This window comes from Amblyomma mixtum, chromosome 5 (assembly GCF_055824585.1).
Source record: "Amblyomma mixtum isolate Tamu chromosome 5, ASM5582458v1, whole genome shotgun sequence".
In the NCBI taxonomy this organism is placed as follows: domain Eukaryota; kingdom Metazoa; phylum Arthropoda; class Arachnida; order Ixodida; family Ixodidae; genus Amblyomma; species Amblyomma mixtum.
Window position 1 is genome coordinate 106,722,125 of NC_143016.1, and position 21,351 is coordinate 106,743,475.

Sequence of the window (21,351 nt, forward strand, 5' to 3'; positions counted from 1 at the left end):
TTGATGTTTCTGCATCCTTTTTTTCCCTATGACATTGCAAATATTCATTCTCTCAATCTGACACATTCTTAGTCCACATTAGAGACATTTAGTATAGCGTATGAGCGCTTAGGTACGCTATACGCAAGCATTTAGCGGGAGGTTACTGTGGAAGTCGCAAGAGCACTTTTAGTTTACCACACAACAAGCCGAGCGCAACGATAGCTAAGGCCGCAGTGGCACCATCTGGTGTTATAATGTAAAAAAATTTTGTGTTGTATTTTTAGTGCTTAGCCAAGGCATTGGCCAAGCTTATCTATCCAAGTCGTATCACATAGATGGTCGGTTGCATGTCGTCCCCAAGTGAGTCGTGCTACGAGCACTGCGACGATGTCAGCACCAACACATGCTACGAGCACTGCGACGGGCCAGCCACGACCGGTCGTGGGCCAGCTGACCGCCGAAACGGCTACTTTTGGCAAGGCTATGACTACCTTGACGTAAAAGTACAAATCAAGTCAGTCCACAGTTGGCGGTGTTTTGTTAGGGTTAGGAATGGCGGAATCGTTACACAGAATTCAAAATAGGGCAAGTTTATCACTCATTGGTTCTGCTGTCAGCGAGAGGAGGCAAAGCGAATATCACTTGTTCCATTTAAGGACAATGAATATGCCTAAAAACCCAATAACATTGACAATTTCTCTCTGAAACGGCCGATGTGGTGACAATTTCTCTCTGAAACGGCCGACGTGGGCGCCGCCATGTTGACAACGCTATTCCTGGCGTATGCAAGAGCACGCACACTAAATTCGAAAAATAGCATACGTAACGCAAACATACGGAAAACCTTGGTTTGAAATAGCGTTTGGCACATGCGCAGTCTGAATGATGCTATTTTATTGCGTTCGCTCTGCCTTTGCATATGTCTGTGTACGCTATACTAAAACTCTCGTAGTTTTTTTATTCTTAATAGAGAACACCAAACCCACATTCATGGAAGGTTAAGTTACCCATTTAAAATAAATAAGTCTTCTTAGCAAATGGCACGTGTGATTGTCATTTTGGCAAATTTCCTCATTAAGCTGCAGACTATTTTGTGTGATAAAGAGGTGCTTCTTGAGAAGCAAGAATCAGTCTTATGCAGTATTGTTCTCAGGAGCAAAATTGATCCATGTCATCATATATAGTAATTATATATAGATATGCCGGGTGTCCCAGCTAAATGTAACCAAGCTTTTAAAAAGCACGGGGTGTCCTAGCCGTCTGAAACCAAATGAGGGTTGTTTAGAGTCGCGTTACCTAGTCTGCAGTATTTTTTAGTTCCTCAAGGTGACTGATTAGTTAATCTTAATTAGCTAACTATTTAATTATTGACTTGAGGAACAAAGTGTCAATGGAAAAGTTGTAGATCGCTTTAAGAAACAGCTCACTGAGACCTTTGCAGCAAAGTAATATTTACGTAAAGTAGTTTTTTTACCGGCCTTTAACCATAACCCGCACAATAAGGAAAAAGCTTCCACATGACAACTGTGCCACTTCAACGTCCCAAGACGCGCCTTAAGGAATAAAATCCGTTTTTTCTGAAGTCCTCTCCTCGATGAGACTTTGGGTGCAAATTGGGGCAGAGAAGTGAGCGAGCAGCTGGTCACGTGACAACTTTCTTTTAAGGCCAGTAAATGAAGCTACGTAAATCGTAACTTGACGAAAACAGCACTACTAGCGGTTTTTCGAGGCGATTTAAAACTTTTTCATTAACACTTTCTTCCTGAAGTCAATAATTAAAAAGTGAGCTAATTAAACTTAACTAATTATTTAACTTTGAAGAGGGAAAAAAATATTCAAGGCTAGGCCACGCGACTATGAACAACCCTCAGTTGGTTTCACTGGACTAGGACACTTCGCCTTTTTTAAAAGTTTGGTTACATTTAGCTGGGACACCCGGTATATGTATATATGGTAAGTTATTTCCTGCTGCTCCACATGAAGGCACCCCTGCTTTTTAACTTTCTGCAGGTAAAGGAATTGAATGGAGTAGCAGCACAAATGAGAGCTTTCATTTTTCGAAAACTCTGCTACAGTAATGCTGATACTGTACGTTTTCCAATGTCCATGCATTCTCAAAAACAAAATCCATATATCTAAAAACAAAGTTTGCCTGGGTAACCTTGCTGCATTTTGTCCCACCCAACCGATGTTCTCCAACGGACATCCGATTAAGAATGGTATTTTGAAAGCCCTATCTGGACATCCAGAGAGAGAACAAAACATGTCCAGACACGAAAGTCAGAATCTGAACATCCATGGAACTTAAAAGGAACTCTCCTTTCTGAAACGCCTTTGAAATGTGGTTAGAAAGGCAGAATAGGTAAAAAGTCGGTTTGCCTGGTAGCAGTGAGCAGCAAATAGTCCCTTTAATGGGAGCTGATGGTGCCAGCTGCAACAGTACAAGCACATATTTAAAGCACTTGGACCCAGACTTTTGCATTGTGTTGGCAGTAATGAGGTTCTTCAACTGAAAGAAGTTTGCAGTTAAACCTCTTGGATTGTGCCTTCAATGGAGTGTTTACTTAGGGCAAAAATTTAATTAGACAACTTCACTTATTGACAAACCACTGCTGTAACACTTTAGGGACACCCTTCTTGGCTGTGCATAACATGATCCCAATATATCAGCTTGAAGATTAGTGTACGAGTTGCTTGGACTAGTTATTATAGTACTGTAGAGCTCCTCCGATATTGTCACACTCTTTGCCCTTCATGTCTTGACGACTATTTGGCAGCTTGTTAACTGAAGCTCTTAACTGCTGAAAGTGTCGCACTCTTACCTGGTCCGGCGGTTTTGCAGGGTTGTATCACCTTATCTGCAAATGCCACACATATATATATATATATATATAAGTTTAATTGTTCTCTGGATGTTAATTAATTATTAGGAAGCGTTAGTTGAATATTTATGTATAACGGTTTAGCTGCTACCTCAAAATGTTCCAAATAATGTTCATATACATAGCTTGCACTGACATCAGTGAAAGCAATCTTGGGATATACTTCCACCGTGTTTATGAACCACCAGTCCCTGCAGTCTGAAAGCTGCGTCATTTCATTACGGCTGCATGCGCGATATTCGGTCGCTCCAAGCACAGTGGTAGCCACGGAAGGAAACTTTCAATGAACACAAACTTTTTCTCGCCACGAAATATCGCGGATAACCAGTATCGTCAAATGAAAGCGCACTGAACACAACGATGGAGCTTGCATGTGGTGCGCATTCAACATGCACTTCGTCTGTGATATTGAGTGTGTGCTGCGCACATCACAACAGGTAACTCCGCAATTTCGACTTTCAAATATGTGGTGGTGGCTTAGTACGGAAAGCATCACCTATTAACCTGATTGTTTGCTTTGAAATGGCGGCCACTAAAGTAGCTCAAGGAGGCAAATCCCGACTGAGCCTCCTCACTTCTCCGTGGGTACAACGCCAAGCAAGAAAATTCCACACGACGCCAGTGCAGAGTGAAAAACGATGCAGCGAAAAGTGGCGAGCTGAGGCATGAATTGCATGTCAGGGCCGTCACGGTGGTGACAGCAATTGAGCCGTGCTCCAATGTTCTCCATGCCGCCACAGCTGACCACAAAAATAAGGATTTCTGCGAACTGCATTTTAGCATCGAGAAAGCAAAAAAAAAAGAAAGTAGTATTTCATTAAAGCCTCAAGGTGAGTTCACCGAGCTCAAAAAGCTTAAATGTAAAAGCTTTGCGTTTACCCTTCAAACTACGAGCACTTGTCTTTCTCGAGCTGCATTGCTGAAGCTCATCAACACAGTAAATGTATGGTTATAGCAATTTATACGCATTCATCCAAGGGTTGCAAAGGAGCCGATAACATTGTGTTACCCTGTAACGTGCAGGAACAGGCTAGAGCCCATGCTCTTGTCTGTTGCCAGTGTGTCTGAGGGGCCGAAGTTGTGCTGATGCTGAACCTTTTCCTTGTACCAGACGCGCGCTTCTGATTTATAGCTTCCGGCAGAAAGGCATTTCTACGCAAAAAGCGCAAAGGAGCCGGTCAGCAAAAAACGCTTCTACTTATCTATGCTTCAAAGTGCGTGCGGGAGCCAAGTGGTTCGTTAACATGGCTGCTGTAGCAGCAATCTCGCTAAGGTGATGTCACGTGCAAGCTATGTATATGTGACTCTGACATCCCACGGATGAACTAAGCATGATGAACTAAGCAGTCTTGCATTAGATGGTCTTGAGTGCAGTCAAGAAGTGTCGTCTTAAAAAAAAAGCAACTAGGTCCAGTGGAGGTCCAAACACTGATGTTCGAGTTTCCAGCGAATGACTGTGGGATGTCAAATGCCACCACCAGTGTGCTCAGTAGCTAGGTCCTTTAATGTTTTGTGCGTCAGGAGAAAAAAACCTCGTTTCTGGAAATACTGGTGCCCAACCTTAATGGACGTCCCCCACCTAGCATTCACTCATCATCATAGACCCTGCTTCGCACCTGGCTCTTCTGGACACCTTTGGAAACATGCTTGCATCCATGGTAAGTACAGTTGCTATGCCCGTATGCCATGCGTTCTCAGGCACTGCCGTCTCCGACGGGATCTCGTAAGTACCATGTCATGGTGCAAACCCATGGCACCATGGCACTGTACAAAACAATGCATTTGTTTCATTGCCTTTCAACGCATGAGGTGAGAACCCCAGGTGGTCAAAATTTCTGGAGCTCTTCACTACAGCGTCTCTCATAGCCTGAGTCGCTTTGGGACGTTAAACTCTAAGAAACCAAACCAAACCAATCAGAAACAGGGCAAGCCCAACAATGTCAAGAGCATCCACGAAATTTTATCTTCTTTCCATTGAAGAGGATGCAGAGAGAAAGCACTCTGTCCAAGTAACATCCATAGGAATCATGGTAATTCAGTGTACTGCTGTCATTGATAACTGCTTCAGTTTAGTCTGCTCCACTTGTTTCCACGTGGAGTTTCTTTCTTGCAATGTTGTGTGCATTCCTTCTTTTTTTCACAAATTCAATTATGCAACGGTCCCGAACTGCTTGCATCTTTAAAGGAAGCCATTTGACTGCCCGGTTTTTTCAACGCGTGAAACTGAGCTAGTTGGCAATCAGTCTCAAGATGCATTTCTTGTAGCAGTTGCGAAGAACCAGGGATGAGGAGACAAGAAGCAATGTATGTAAAGTATGTTGTGGCCGGGATAGAACTCTTGTCTTTCGAGTCAGCTGCTGAGCGCCATAACCACTAAGCCACCACGGCGGCTACACAAACGCAAAGTGCACCACTTGAGGTGGGCACTGCAGCATCCATGTGCGCTTTTAATTTAACCAGTTCTTGGAGACTCAAAATGTACTTCAATTCGTCCAACTCGCCTGGTTCGCACAGCCAGTTTATTCAACTGGCGCAATGGTCCCATAGGCTGCCTGTAATTAGAAATCTGCTTAATATATTTATTTATTTATTTGTGCGTACAGTCAAGCCCACTTATAACAATACCGGTTATAACAATATATCGGAATAACAATGGTCAGTCGTGGCACCGTCAGCTTTACTATGTGTTCTATGGTAAAATAAATCGCTTATAGCAATGCTGTCATAGCACATTATTGGTTATTACAATTAAATCTGATCACTGAATGTCAGCCTTAAAAGAAACAAAAACATGGAAACGCTACATGCATGCAACTGTACGTGCACTCAGAATGCGTGCAACAGTAGGCATGATGACAAATGTTCGGCCACGTCTCACAGTCAGTCAGACAACTTTTCAGTTTTGCTTTTCAGAGCTTCGTGCAAATCTGTATCAGTGAGCTAACCGAGCCAAGCTGCACTCCGTTTCATGTGCCGATTGGCGCAAGCGCTTTTGTCCACGTGGTTCTTTCTTTTCGGTTGTTACAGTGTACTGCACACTCGTCACGTGCCGCTTGTGAGGAGTGTGACGCAGTAGCGACGGAGTTCCAGCGGTACTTCTGACAGTATGGACGCAATAAAGCATTTATGTGAATGTGGAAAATAGTCATCGTCGCGTCGTTCTCATCTCAAAAGCAAGCAACCGTTGTCCAGTCTTTCACCAGATAAATACACCACGATGCAAGCGGTTGTTGTTCTTTGCAGTATTGTTCGATAATTTGAACATTTTTTCCTTTCCGCTGAAGTTCGAAATAAGCTTTTACAGGCATTAGAACGATCAAGCCTCTGCAGGCCTTTCCTGTCAATAAATGTTCTAAAGTTTGTCATGTTTTCTTTTTATCAGCACAAACCTGCTATAACAATTATCGGTTATAACTGTGGTATATCCGTGGCACTTCAATATTGTTATAAGTGGGTTTGACTGTAGTGCTATTTCTGGTATCGCAGCAGAGGGAAGAGTAAAAAGTAAAACAAGAAAATACAACATGTCTGCGGCCAACGTACAAAGCAAACAAGAAACATACAAATTTGCTGGAGTAATTTCATTATCTGTAATATTAATTACCAGCAATGGGAGATTAGTATTCCAGTTGTACATAGTGTTTGGAAATAATGATGATTTAAACAACCTTGTCTGAAGTGAAATTTTTTCTTGTTTCTGAGACACCCATTCCATTCCCTATTTTACATTGTTGTACCATATACTCTCTTTCCATTCATACCTGCCAGCAACATATTGGGTCGCTAAGTTTTGCCCTCTTTTCAGCTTGATAACGCAACGGTGGCCTAGTCGTTTGAGCATCCGCCTCGCACGTGAGAGGTGCAGGGTTCGATCCCCAGTGCTGCCTGGTGCCCACCGGTGATACAAAGGGTACAAGCTTTCCCCTGGCCTGATGCTTGGCTTATTTAGGGTGAATTGCTTGGGAAATGAGTCTTTGACCTCACCTTGAGAAGACTAAAAAACACCTTGTGCCATGGCACCCTTTGGCCACAGATGCCCTTAAACCATAAAAATTCATCTTTCCAGTTTCTTTTTATTGAGGTTTGTTGGTGGGTCCCATGCAGTCAGCCCATGATCACTTTCTCTTATCACATTCTTTTCCGCACATCTTCCTTGCACAGAGCTAATGCTTAAACTTGGGTTTGTGTAACACGCCCCTTCAGCATTTTCAGAAAGAACATTTGCAAATTTCCTGTGCCTGACGTTTCACTGAAACACTCAAATGCATCTGGTTTCCAAAGTGCACTTTTGTCTGTTTCTTTTATTTTAAATTTTGATAAAAATGTGTAGTGATGTGCAGTTAAAAAAGCAATGGCTTCCATTGGAAACAACTTAAAGCTCCCAATGGAATATACCTGTGTACCTCCGTAATTCACTGGCAGGCCCATGTAGCATGATACAGTGTGACCCTCTCCCCGCATGCTGGACAACTGCCAACTTAAGTAGTGGAATGCATTTCGCTGAGCATATATACAGGCATCGGTATGTGCCGTTTGATGCGCTGGCGCGAAATTACAGCCTGTTCCTTAGTTAACTTGGACTTCCAAGGTGGACGGCATCGCCTAACCGTCTCGATGTGCTTGAGGATATTGCCGAACATCTGGGGTACCGGAATGTGCCCCAAAGCGTCAGCCTCCACTCAGTTAGTGTTACCTCCTGGAACAAACACCACATAATGTGGGTACCAGGACACACCAGCCTGCCTGGGAACTATACGCGGCTGATATGCCATTGCTCAAACTGAAGTACAATCCCAGGCAAAAAAGCCATGAAGTCCAACTGGTCTTGCCAAATGCAAAATTCCCAGTCGTGTATTTTGAACCAATAGGAAGCTCCATTGGAATGCCTGTGCAGTCAAATAAAATCCACTGGCTTAAAAGTTTGACTTTCCAATTGGAAAATTTCCATTTGGAAAACGTGCACTGAGTGAACTTTCTCTTCATACCCTGTTCATGGGACCCTCCTCCTGGAGCCAGCCAGCAGCACTTGTCTGCCAAGTGAAGCTCTTTCTTTTAATCAAAACTGCAGTAATGGTGCAATGACAAACAATGCAGCAGACAAAGCTGCATGCTAGTTTCTTTTCTACAAGAACCTGATTAGTTCACTGTTATGTGATCAATATGTAGACCTCATGCATAGAAATCATTGGATTCCCAAGCAATAGAGGCCATTGGATTCAACTGGGCTTTCAAAATTCTTAATTGTGTATTTGGAATCGATTGCCAAAGAAAACTCAAAGAAAACTCGAACAGTAAAGACCATTGGGTACAATCCACCTTTCCAGTTTAAAAATTCTCGCTTGTGCATTTGGAACCAATTGACGTGCTGGATATTTCTTTTCCCTGGTTGTTAACGACAGCTACAACCGCCGCTTCTCTGTCTCTGTACGTGGAAGCATCTACGTAGAGGACGTTTGATTTCTTTGCCAGGCTCTGGCCTAGAACTCTTGCCCTAGCCTCTCTCCGCCCTGTGTTGTGCAGGGGCTCATGTTTTTTGGTATAGGGCTGACCACGAACGTTTCCCTAATCTTTTGTGGTATGTCAGTTGAATTCTTGATCTCTCTTATTGCATCTCGGTGACCAAGTCTCGTTAGTAGGTGCCTTCCTACCTTGTGCTAGCCTGACTTTCTGAAAGAATGTGGCCGCTTCGCTGTGTTCGTTATAGGTGTTGAATACTCCTAGTTCCATGAGCTTTTACGTGGATGCTCTGGGGTAAGTCCTAGTGCGATCTTATATGCTTTCCTAATTTGGGTGTCAATTTGATTGACTTCAGCATGTCAATTAGGGTTGGTTGGTTTATAGGGTTTAACGTCCCAAAGCGACTAAGGCTATGAGAGACGCCGTAGTGGAGGGCTCCGGAAATTTCGACCACCTGGGGTTCTTTAACGTGCACTGACATCGCACAGTACACGGGCCTGGACTGGGGATATAGACACGGCAGAGGATGTGGCAATATCTTTAGCCATCAAGGAAGCAAACAGAAACAACAAGATGTGATACAATAGTAACAGACTCGCAGGCTGCATGCAGACGCTTCCTAAAGGGAAGAATAAGCAAGCAGGCCGGCACCCTCTTCAGGAAGGCGACAAATCTCAAAAACAAGCAGAGATATGGTATGGGCACCTGGGCACGGAGGAGTGGAGGAAAACCTTAAAGTTGACACGATAGATCGAGGTTACACAAATTGAGCGAGCGACGACAAGGGGGAAACCATCACTACTCCGAACAGCTACGGAGAGCTCACCATGTCTTGGAAGTTAGAAGGACGCCGTAAATACCTGTTTCCCCACAAGACACTCACAAGACATTAGGCAACTACATGGAGACGGCTGCAAACAAACTCATACCCAAGTCACTACATATACAGTAAGATTTGGCCTACGCAATACACTCTAGAATGCGTGTGGTGCGGAGAGATAGCCACCCTCTACAACTCCACATGGGGCTATCGGCGAGCCCGATAGAGCCCAAAATTACGAACCCGTCAGTCGAGCAGTGGGAGGAGCTTCTGTCCTGCTCCGACCCGCAAGATCAGCTTGCGCTGATCGAGCGGGCTGAGGAGGCAGCAAGAACCAATGGGATCCTATACCTAGGAACACCACCTGCTGCTCAAGACCCCAACCTCTAAACCCCGTCTCATTTTGTAGAATAAAGTTTTATTCCGCACTGCAAAGGGTGTACGGGTGCGTCCTCGAAGCTCAGGTCGGAGGCCGTTGATCGAAGACGCGTCACGGCAGGCACACACCCAGGAGTCGTTGTTGTTGTTGTTGTTCACCTCATGGGATGGCGCATACCCACAGAGGGGGATCGGCCAAGAAGAGGGGTGCATAGAGAGTTTTTGAGATTTACCAGGAGTCACTGTGGGACCAGCACCGCACTTCGTTCACCTCTTCGTCGAACCGCGTGAACGGATGCCGGTCGTTCCCATTACAACTACTACTTAGAACCAATTGGATGCTCCAGTTGGAATGTCCAAATAGATATCACAATTGAATCCAATTGGCTGTCCTCCTGAATGTATTTGATTACAGTTTGATCCAATTGGAATGCCCAGTTGAACCTAATGGGTTTTTTACCTGGGAATTCCAACTGGACTTGCCAATTCGAAAATTTCTAGTGCATGTGAAACCAATTCGAAGCTCTAATTGGAGTGTCCAACATATTGAAATGTCCAAATAGACATCCCAATTGAATCCAATTGGCTGTCCTCCTGAATCTATTTGATTACAGTTTGATCCAATTGGAATGCCCAATTGGACCTAATTTGTTTTTTGCCTGGGAATTCCAAATGGACTTGCCAATTCGAAAATTTCTAGTTGTGCATGTGAAACCAATTTGAAGCTCTAATTGGAGCGTCCAATATATTGGAATGCTCTAGACAACCCAGGCAAAAAAAAGACTATTGGGTTCAACTGGGTATTTCAATTAGACCAAAGTGGAATGAAGTCGACTCAATAGGGAATCATAAATCTAATTGGGTAGCCCATTTGGTTTCCCTACTTGTAGTTGGGCAGTCCAGTTGGCTCTGCTATTTCAAATGGATCATGCAGTTGTGATTTAGACATATATCTCTCAGTTGGTTGCAAATGAGCAAGTGGAAATTAAAAATCCAATTAGAAATCAATGACTTCTTTGAATGAGATCAGCATATTGCTCTCTACAACACAGAGCATCGAACAAATTAGGCTCTTGTAAAAACATATTAGCAGCGTAATCTGCTGAATCGTTTTTAATGTTGCCACCACCACTGCAGTCACGATCAAATAAAATAACTTTTCTTATCAAACAAATATGCCACTGAAAGTATTTCCAATGACTTGGGATTGTCATTTCATCATGCTTAACCATGACCACTTGGAACTTGGAGTTACTCTTCTTACAGGTGTTTATGCACAAATGGAGCTTCTGATCAGCTCCAAATACACAATAGAGGGTTTACAAAAGTAGGTCTGGCAACAGTGACAGGCACGCTGACCTCGCCTGACCCCGCGGTGGCGGCCATCTTTGGATCGCTTCGTCCGTCCGCTCCGTGTCCGTCCGTCAGTGCCCGCCGTTGTGTCCGTGCTTATAACGTTGTCGCCAAGTGTACTGTGCGTGGAACGGATTTTCAATGTCAAGCGAAGTCCTTTCCTGGTCTAGGGACCTCTCTTTTGTCCCTGACGGTTTCTGCCAGCGACGGCTAGAGGCATATTTTGAGAGCCGAGGCGTGGTGTGATGCGTTATAGTGAAGTCTTTCCCCGCATGTCTGCGTATTGCAATAATCCACTTCTTTCTCAAAGCCGGGTTGCTTGGGAAACCATGGAAGGAGACCTGCACAAATAATAAACAGGTTTTGTCAACAAGCACCACATTGTAGCTGTGGATGCTATACTTTATAGCGATACTGGAAAATCTGATCACACGAACTCTTGCGCGAAGCAGGCATGGCGCGGTGATAGCTGATTTTTAAAATTCCTTATCATTTCAGCACAGTTCCATTTTCCCGAGGCCGCCCATTTCAGCTCTTGCATATGAGGTTAAAGCTTGAAATGTCTACTAAAAGAGGAAATAAACAAGAAATCGTCATCTTTACAAAACCAACTGACTTTTCGGGTGGCTGTCAACTAAGAAACCATCATGGGATTCGAGAAAACCCACTAGAGTGAAACGCAAGCTTCGTTATTTTGTGGATCGCGCTGGCAAGTATTCATAGGCACAGACTACAAACCTGAGCTGCGCGCTCTGGACGCGTACCGGACTTCGCACACGTCACCAGGCGATAACATCTTTTGAAACGGGCTGGATGTGAGCATGACGCTACACGTGTGATGCCTCATCTTTTCCTGCTTTACAGGACGCCGCGGCTTTGGCAGGCGCTTTTGTAGCGTGAAACAGGCAGCTTGGGCGCCCTAGGCAACCATTTTGCCATCTGCACAATGCACGGCCATTTCACACAATGGTTTGAAAACTGGCTTCGGTAATCATGCCCTTGTAATAAGTCAAATAGAGAATGGCGAATGCAACCCACGTACAAAAGGCTCCAACGGATCTATTCGAGCTTTAGCGTTCGTTACACATGTATTGCTCCTTCTCCAGTGTCATTTTCCATCTCAGCACAAGCTTTCGTGAAGTTCACAAGGCTCCATTGCACGCAAAACAACCTCGCTGTTTCAGGTGATCGCGATCGCGTTCTATGAGCTATCTCCCAGTCAGAGGTACATGCCGTAATGCCTGACATGCTGCAAGTGACACTTGTAAAGCCGATCAAGAATGCAAACTAACGGTCGTATACACACCTTGTTTCCGTGCGCGTCTACGACGCTGCGCTGGCTGCAGAAAGGCACGCAGCAACATGCTGGCATTCCGAATGGAGCTTGGTGCTAGCACCAACTGTTGTGATGCCAACAAATGACGCAATAACTTGCGGGAATTCCAATGAAGCTCGCTGTGCTTGCACGAGTTCCACGAGGGCTCACGTTGGCGCGTACTCTCCGGGTACAGTGAACTGTCCTCCGAGTACTCCGGGCGGCGCGGACGGACGGACTGAACCAAACATGGCCGCCGTGCGCTGTTCATGTTTTTCTCACTAGATGGCGCTAACTTTTGTAAAGGGTCTATTGGAAATTTCCAGTTCTAAGCTAACATGGTTTCTGGGCAGTCTTTTGAACTGGAGCTGGTTCCAAATGCACAATAAGAAATTTACCAATTTCATTCCTGCCATTCCATTTCCAAATGGAAGAACCAATTGTGCTGCCCATCTGGAAGTAGGGAAACCAACTGGACTATCAAAATCAAATTGTGAGTCCAGTCAGATGTCCTATACAGTCCATTTCATAGGATGCAGTACATTTAATCCCTGTTCACAGGTATTTGATGTATTTTACAGCCGTGTAGAATGGCCTTATATACATATATATAGCGTTTTGGAGGACCGATGGTCCTCTGATCGAAATGTCGAATCAAATATAAATGTTTCCTTTAAGGGAGCGGATACTTCACTATATACGCTTTCAAGCAGCCAAGCCACAGCTAGCAGTTGTACAACTAGGGATATTTTGTTTACTGCTAAATTTCTTAGGAAGTGAAATCTGGGCCAGCTTGCATGAAGCAGTTAAGACAGTCTAGTTCCAAGTCTAATCCAATTCGCAGTCTTGAACATCTGTCGGTTTTGAGTAAAGGAAAGGCGCATATAGCTGGTTCCGCTTTGTCGGTGGACACCTCAAGCGCGCCACGAACGCCGACTTAAAGCTTGGCAACTCAACGTCGCCTTCAGTCGCTTGCATGAGAACCAGCGTTAAGCATTGTAGCGAATTACAACGACGATGCAGCGATTATAGCATTTTTTTGACGTCTGACGTCATAGCCATCGTTCGGAAACAAAAACCGAAACAACACGAAAGGAAAAAAAATGATATTTACCAAATACAGGCAAATACCACGAGGTGATTACGTATAGTAACGTCTTACATATTATTACAAGGAAGACTACAAATTAGTCAAGCAAGGTTAAAGCTTGGCGCTTGTCACCTTTCTGTTTCAAAGAACGTACTATCGTTCCACGATGCTTACGATGCCATCGCGCACATCGCCATCGGCAGCTGGCGATGCTTTTATTTGTCTACGTTTTGTGTACTATGAGTCATGTGACAAAACAACTGATGGTGGAAGTTCAGTCGGCGACGGCGATATTGGCGATATCTTGTGGCGTGGGGCGTTCGCAGTGACGCAAAAACGTTTTGGCAGTGCTATTTATACTTTACACGATCTGCTTCTGAAGTGGCAACATGGAAGCCCCACTTGCTAAGTGTTTAGATGAAGTGTAAGTAGTTTCAGGTGTTTCGCAGTGAAAGCGGTTACTGAGAACCAGAGCGCATAGTCTGAGCAGTTGTAGACTACAAGCTGTGCTTTCATGCACAGCTGATAGATGCCTTGCACACAAGTGCGCAAGTTTGTTTTGTTTCTTTCTAGTGTGGATTCTGGAGCAGTTGGAGTAATTTGCGCTGACAGGCATGGCCTTGCATTGCACAGTAAGTATGATTGCTGCGGCTTTTCCTCTGTGAGCCTGCTTCGAAAAGTCTTGCGCGAAGCTGCTTCCAGCCTGCGTTCGATTCACTTGCACCATCTGAAGTGGTGCAGGTCATTTCATTGCATTTCTTTTGGCTGCCGCTGGCATGGTTGTGGTTTTCGTACGCGTAACGCCCCATAATTTGACGTCCGAATTCTGCTATTTTCATTTACGATTTGCCGCAGGTTCGGGTCCAGTGCAGCTCAAATCTGCTGGAGTGATTGCAACATTGGCCAGTTTGGCCAAAGAAATCGACCCGTCATGTGACACCACGCCGACCATACACCTCGAATCAGATACCCTGTGCGTATTGCTCAAGCGCGGCTTGCTGCTGTCCTCTGTTGGCTTGTTATTGTTGCACAGATTTAGTTTTTGTACCTGTCAAGAGAAGCGTTGGCATGTTTAGTAGGGAGACTTGTGTTGTCACACTCAGTGCGATTTACGTGGTGGCATTGGCAGTCGAAACAGACAGGTTTCACTATTTGTGCTTTGGCACCTGCATGTTGCGGGCTTCCTTCACAGCCTGATGTGTTTGAGAAGCTATGATGCTGAGAAGCTATTTTCTGTGCTAGTACGAGCAAATGCTTTTTGATGGTTGACAGAAACTGAGGTGCCTGCAACCGTTTCTTGTGTTGTTCACTAAGCTTGGTTGTTATGAAAGCATGTTGTAGATAGGAATGTTGTTGAAATTTTGCATATGCTCTGTTGTTCGTTCATCGCTATACCAATTACCAAGTGTCCCAAATATTTAAATGTTGGCATGTTTATACAGTCGTGCCTTGTTGATATGAACACTTTAGTTCCCAAACAAAACTGTTCATAAAGCGAGTCATCCATAATAACAAATCGAACAACAGAAATCATTGGAGTAAAGCTTTTTGTGATTAAGGTCTCCTCCAGTACATGGCGGCGTACAATGGAGTGGAAATTAGACAAAATTTTGGGAGCTCCAAGTGCGTTATCCTGGCCACCACTATCTTTGATGCGGTGCAGTTTCAAACACTTAGTGGTCCATGATGCATGTGATGGCGTCTCATGGCGTGATGATGAATCCGCTATTATGGCCATTCACGTTCCATGAACTGCTAACACTTGTGTGTGCTCGCTCGGCTGACGGCTGCTAAATTCAGCTTTGAACACAGCACAAGCTAGAAATTTTCGTCACAGCCATTCATGCAATATGGCACATTGACCGGGCACTTTGGCAGTGTAAAGTATGAAAACACAATAAAAAGGGTCGTTACTCAGGCATTCACTTTTGCACTGCTTTTCAAGAATGTTCTGCATTAAAAATATTGGAGTGGAAACAACTGGTTGGGGCAGTTGAGATTTTGTTCTGGTTGATATTCATATGAATGCGACAAATATGCATGGGTCTCATAGAGCTCTGCACATTTTCATCCTGTCCATTGTCCGGGCAGCGAGTTTTCGTGTTAATGGGATGCAAGTATATCAAAAAAGTTTGGCCCCCAGAGAAATTGTCCATATTAAAGGTACACTAACGACAAACATAAATTAGCCTGCATCGGTAGATTACCATGTTCCAATCACAAAGAGAACATTCTCGCCAAAAACTGAGCTTTTATATGCCAGCAAATTTTTTCACCAAGAAACGAAATACTGGTGTTGCCATCAGCAGCAGATTCTGCAAGTAAAATGCGTACATCATCAATTTTTAGTACCGCCATTCACTTCAAAATGATGGCAGCCCCTTTTTTTCATTAATTACGTCACAAGTTTGAGCCAACTGGTGGCCAGATATCTAAATCCAGCTTTCTGTTTGCCCCGCCGCGGTGGCTCAGTGGTTACGGCGCTCGGCTGCTGACTCGAAAGACGCGGGTTCGATCCCAGCTGCGGCGGCTGAATTTCGATGAAGGCGAAATTCTAGAGGCCCGTGTGCTGTGCGATGTCAGTGCACGTTAAAGAACCCCAGGTGGTCGAAATTTCCGGAGCCCTTCACTATGGCGTCTCTCATAGCCTAAGTCGCTTTGGGACGTTAAATCCCAACAAACCAAACCAAACCATCTTTCTGTTTAATAAATGCGTTTTTTGCTGCCGGACAAGCATGAACATAGCCAGAAAGAGCCAGAGAATCTGTTTACTGAACAATTATTAGATGGAGTTGTCTTCTATGTCCCTTTAACGAAGCGCGACTGTATTTCCATTTCAGGAGATAAGACTGCACCTAAACAAATCTTTAGCCTTTTAAGTCATTAATTTCATAAAACAAGCTGTGCAATGATTGAGTTAACTTGGCTAACCTTACAATCTTGTACCCCTGTGTAATGCCATTACCTCCTTGTGTAATGCCATTACCTCCTTATGTAATGCCCCGAAGAGAGACTTTTAAGGCAATAAACTGAACTGAACATTTCTGTTATAGTCAAGGCTGGTGATCGTGAGGACAAAACCTAGGCCATTATTGTGTAGACATCTCTTATTTTTGAGTTTCCAGTTCATGGAGGCAATATTTTGATTGGGCGTAAGTTGATGTTGGCGTTTGTCTTGAGTATACCTGGCTTTCTTGACAAGTTTTTCATCTGCCGCACACAACAGGCAAGGAGGGGACAGTTTAACCGCAGAGCTGGAATGTGAACTTCAGCCTTTCAGTTTTTATACTGACACCGAACCAGCTACTCTGCCCACTTGCGGTCTCTTAAAGGTGCACTGAAGAGGAATCTGAACTCGTCTTTTTGCCGCGGGAACTCGATCTACATGTTCTGAGCATTCTTAGAAACTTCCATTTATTGCCCTGTGTGGCTGATTTTCCTTATTAAATCGAATTAACGTCCGGCTCCCGCCTTTTTTTTTTTAATTCTCCCTCGTACGGTGGGCGGAGTCGACCAACGCTTGGAGTGCCTTTCAGCCAGCTCCGTGGAGGCTTTGCTTTCACTTTATTTTGTTTTTTAGGTTTCCGTGAATAAATAGTTTCATTCGCAGATAATATAGCCGCAAAATAAGCCCACAGAAATAAAAATACGCGCGGACTATTTGCTTCTACGGACTACTACGTATTACTCTGCCGATGGCAGAGCGGCAAGCTGCCGCGGGACTGGCTGAAAGGCACTCCACGCGTTGGTCAACTCCGCCCACTGTACGAGGGAGAATTAAAAAAAAAAGGCGGGAGCCGGACGTTAATTCGATTTAATTAGGAAAATCAGCCACACAGGGCAATAAATCGAAGTTTCTAAGAATGCTCGGAACGTGCAGATTCAGTTCCCGCAGCAAAAAGACGAGTTCAGATTCCTCTTCAGTGCACCTTTAACATTACACCTATAATTTATCTTTCCATAGCTTTGGTTTGGTTGAAGCCGAAACCTGTCTCCATCAGACTACAACTTCACAATTACTGTGACAGAACTTACCATGTGTGTGTTGATTGCCAAAACTGGCGACTGCAAGTGACAGCTTTGATCATTATTTGTCTGAAATAACCCATAACTATAAAAGTTTTGTTCTTCAGCAAATGCGGGGTGAATATTAGTAAGCGTGCAAACAGTGACATTACACACTTAAGGTTGTCCTTAGGAATTGCCCCGATTGAGGCCATGAAACATGAAATTTCGAAATTCATTTGCGCTGCAACAAAATGCTACCCAGCTGCGAAATTTGGCTCTGAAGATAATAAGACTGTGGAGTGCACACCATAAAAGTTCCAATAAAATCCACGGCTGTAGAAAAAACATTAGAGTTGCTCTTTAAGCACATACATGTATTGAAACACAGTAGGAAATATGAATTATGAATTGGTTACTACAGCTGAAGTGACATCTGTTCAGTATTGGGCATCTTGCCTGTTAACGTTGCATAAATTTTGATTCAAGCCAGTGTTCCTTACATACAGGAAGTCGGGACTGTGCATAGATGGAATATAAAGGAAGTGCAGTGTAAGCTGCTCACCAATAAGTTAAACACCAGTGTTGGACTGTTGAGAGCAACAGACTGAATAAGATAGCACTCTAAATGAGACATTTGGTTGTGCATTAAGCAATAGGAACATGCAGGGCATTGTTGCACGGACTAAAACCGTACCACAGTTTTCGTAAAAAGGTGGCATTTGCTATCGCAGAAAGAAAACTTATGTGCAACTTTGACGTAACATTTTTGGCATGATGCAAGTAATGTGTATTAACACTTTCAGGCCCTGAATCCTGGACAGAGGTGTGGTATGCGCAGCCCGTGTATACCTCGTCTAGTACATTGTGACTATCAGTGAAGTTTGTCAGTTCACCGCTATTGAGGTTACATCGTTGAGTATTGTTACACTTCACATGTGTAGGTGCTTTTGATATCATTCTAGTTGTAGTAAAACTGGCGTCCAGCAACGCTGTTTTACTTATCTCTAGATGCACACCAACTGGCCTCAACAGCATCAGGTTAGCTGTGCCATCTAGCTTAACTTACCCTGATGAAGGGATGTATTATTGCAATTTTCACAGAAAGAGAACAGCAGTGCAGCTAGCGCACAAGTTCGAGAGAACAACGCACTAGTGGAAGACATTGCTTCATGCTTGTAGTGCTCATTCTACTGTGAACAAGTTGTGAAAAGAAGTATGGTTACTAGCTAAGCTAGATGGTGGGCACTGCTATGTTTCAAAAGTTTCTTTATTCGCAAGTTTCACATACTGTGTTGCCACCTTGTGGCTATGCCCAGTACCACTCAAGAAATGCCAATGATTGGTGATAGGCTCCTGCCAAGCTTCTGTGTAGTCAATTTAGTCGCGCAGCATGTTTTTCTGCACATAGCCATGGCAACAGTGTATTTAATATCTATGTGCTAGGCACTTATCCAAAGGGGGGCCTAAGGGAACCCAGGCCCCCTTCCCTGTATGCAAGAATTTACTCTGGGCCCTTCCCAAAAAAGATCCTGGTTACGTGCCTGACACGTACAGTCGTCAACATATCTGTCCAGAGTGCTTGAACAACACACAGGGGAGTACACCTGTGTCATTTGTGAGTGGTTTTGGGCTTGTAACATGACTTGATTGTGCGTTAACGTTCTCATGGATTGCGCCCATGGATTGTGTTTAACTTGTCATGCTTTAAAAGCTATATCAGGCCTTCTAGGCAGTGGTGATTGTCATAAATGCATGACAGAGCATGCCGTTCATGGCTGTGGGCAAGTGCATGGCTGACTGTATATGATATAAAACAAAAGCAACCGCATTTTCTTTCTACCGCACAGCTCGAACTGAAAGGCAAGATAAACCTGCTGACATTCCCCCTAGATTCTAAGCCCAAGAAGGAATGGACATTCAAGCTTCATATTGGAAAACCTGTGACCAAAGCTGTGACTGTTTACAGTGTGCATTTCAGCTCTGATGATTTCATCTGGAGCACTACTGGCGAGCTGTGATTTTGACTGAAGTTGTGTTCAAGCCTTGTGGGAAAAATTTTTCAGCAGTGACTACTTTACTACGCAGGTACATTCTGAAGAAGAAAGAAGAAGTCGTGTATGAAATTGTACTGCTTCACTGTCTGTATAGCCCGAGTGCCGCGCAGCTCCTGGACTTTTCTAACGGCGTGCTCGGGCGTCATCTTGTCATCCAAGTTGAGCAGAAGGCTGCGCGATTCAATGTTTGCAATGTTTGCAGTCAATAGTTGCCAGATCCGCATGAAATTCAGAGTGTGTACAGAACTTCATGGAGATGTGGACCTACCTCTGCAGCTGATACCAGCAGCTATCATTATTTGTGGTACTGAAGCATTAGGACTTGTGGCTTTTGTTCAAGGCATAGCTATCTTGCTTGTCAAGCAATTGCGCTATTGCTGCTGGAAAATGTTCCTGTCAAAGTATGTCCGCAATTTATGCCGATAAGTCATTGCCCTCCAGTGATGGCCCAAAACAAGTTATCAAGGCTGAATTGTGCATTGTAGATCATCATTGCTACTTTGTATATGTTCTTTTTTGTTTTGCCCAGACCACGATTCTTTGTGTTGTGCTTATCTAGATGCGACAGCAATAAACCCCCCACCTTAACAAAAAAGCAACAACATATAATTGTCTTCATCTTGCTATCAACTTGAAAACCAGATGTAGTGCAACAGTGTTCATGTGTAGGATCTGTGCAGAGCTAAAGCCACGCTTATTTATGTGTTTTTTTTTTTTCATTCCTACAGGGACATCTTGATCCAACAGAAAGAGCTCGTCACAGTGGCCGTGTACTCTGCAGCTAAGAAGTAATATTCCGCATTATGGCTCGCAAGTATTGTGAAACCTCAGCGACACTTCTGTTAATAGTTTGCAAATAAAATCAATGTATGTTTTTTTTTTACCTTGTTGCATCTCCTGTGTTTTCACTGTTCCTAACACACTGCATTGTCTCAGCACTAATTTTTTCCACCCAGTAAGCACACTTTGCTAAGGTGTAGTACGTGCCTCATGGCATATACATTTTAATTGCCAACCAACCACAAATGTTTTAAACGGTCACAGCTGATTTCAGCGCAGATTGCGCGAATCAAAAATATAAAAAAAAGTGCTGAAGCCAACAGTTCACGCGTTCGCAATGCTGGTTGCCGCCGCTTTCAGGAACTCGTCCCGGGCGCTCCTGAAGTCGTGTATGAAATTGTACTGCTTCACTGTCTGTATAGCCCGAGTGCCGCGCAGCTCCTGGACTTTTCTCACGGCGTGCTCGGGCGTCATCTTGTCATCCAAGTTGAGCAGAAGGCAGGCGGCGACGACGCCCGTTCTGCCTAGGCCTCCGAAGCAGTGAACCAGCGCCCGCTTGCCCTGTTGAATAGCCTCGCCTATCTCGCGGAGAATGTCCAGTAGCTGCCCTATGCCGGGCGGCAGGCCGTCCGGCACTGGGTGGTGGTGTACAGTCATACCGTGGCTCTCGTACTCGGCCAGCAGTGTCGGCACGCGGTAGAGCGACAGCTCACCGCGCGTGCAAAGCACGAACACGTCGCTGACGTCTTCCAGCTTCAAGTACTCGATGTCGCGCGCGGCATCCCTCCACGTTTCTTTGAACCTGCAGCCGGGAAGGCTGCTGAGGCCGACGGAGTCTGGGTAGCCAAAGGATGACAGGTCCAGCCAGTCTATTTTGATGGGAGTGATGGGCTGCAGGCAGTCTCCGGACACATCCTCGTCATCAAAAGTAGCCATTTAGTGAGGGAAGGGTCACTGCTTTGGATATTTTCTTCTTAAAGGAAATGAAGACGTCGAAATGAACTGGGACGGCTTGCGAAACCAAGAATGTTCCAAATGCGCGCGCGCGCCTTTAGGCACCGTCTTGACTTGATTTCGATTAACCTTCATCTTTCCTCTGTAAGGGTTAGTCAGAGCGGCCAGCTTTGATTAAACTTAACTTGTGCAAAATCTTTGTTTAAAAAATATTTATATTCTAAAAACATTGTAACATGTGATGTGCATAATAAATTTTCAGAAAGCGCATTCAAGTA

The 21,351-nt window shown here is 44.4% G+C and overlaps 2 protein-coding genes and 1 long non-coding RNA gene across 4 annotated transcripts; 1 reads left to right on the top strand and 2 right to left on the bottom strand.

Annotated features, from left to right (window-relative positions):
• Positions 1-6,921: 6,921 nt before the first annotated feature.
• Positions 6,922-12,429, bottom strand: LOC149343280 (uncharacterized). The gene is made up of 2 exons (XR_016283114.1): positions 12,179-12,429; positions 6,922-11,213 (listed from the first exon to the last, which is right to left on the bottom strand). It is a non-coding gene; the product is annotated as an uncharacterized LOC149343280 (long non-coding RNA).
• A 1,090-nt stretch (positions 12,430-13,519) lies between these two features.
• Positions 13,520-20,222, top strand: LOC149343281 (ragulator complex protein LAMTOR5 homolog). 2 transcript variants are annotated; one of them, XM_089545820.1, is made up of 4 exons: positions 13,520-13,701; positions 13,851-13,909; positions 14,133-14,250; positions 19,133-20,057. In XM_089545820.1, exons 1-4 carry the CDS (start codon positions 13,667-13,669, stop codon positions 19,140-19,142), a joined length of 222 nt encoding a protein of 73 aa, XP_089401946.1. In that variant the 5' UTR covers positions 13,520-13,666; the 3' UTR covers positions 19,143-20,057. The 2 variants fall into 2 exon arrangements, with proteins under 2 accessions (XP_089401946.1, XP_089401944.1); XM_089545818.1 differs by lacking the exon at positions 19,133-20,057 and adding an exon at positions 20,068-20,222 and having other exon boundaries at positions 13,522-13,701.
• Positions 20,223-20,378: 156 nt separating this feature from the next.
• LOC149343282 (cyclin-dependent kinase inhibitor 3-like) lies at positions 20,379-21,191 on the bottom strand. The gene has a single exon (XM_089542350.1). It carries the CDS (start codon positions 21,053-21,055, stop codon positions 20,444-20,446), a length of 612 nt encoding a protein of 203 aa, XP_089398476.1. The 5' UTR covers positions 21,056-21,191; the 3' UTR covers positions 20,379-20,443.
• Positions 21,192-21,351: the final 160 nt, after the last annotated feature.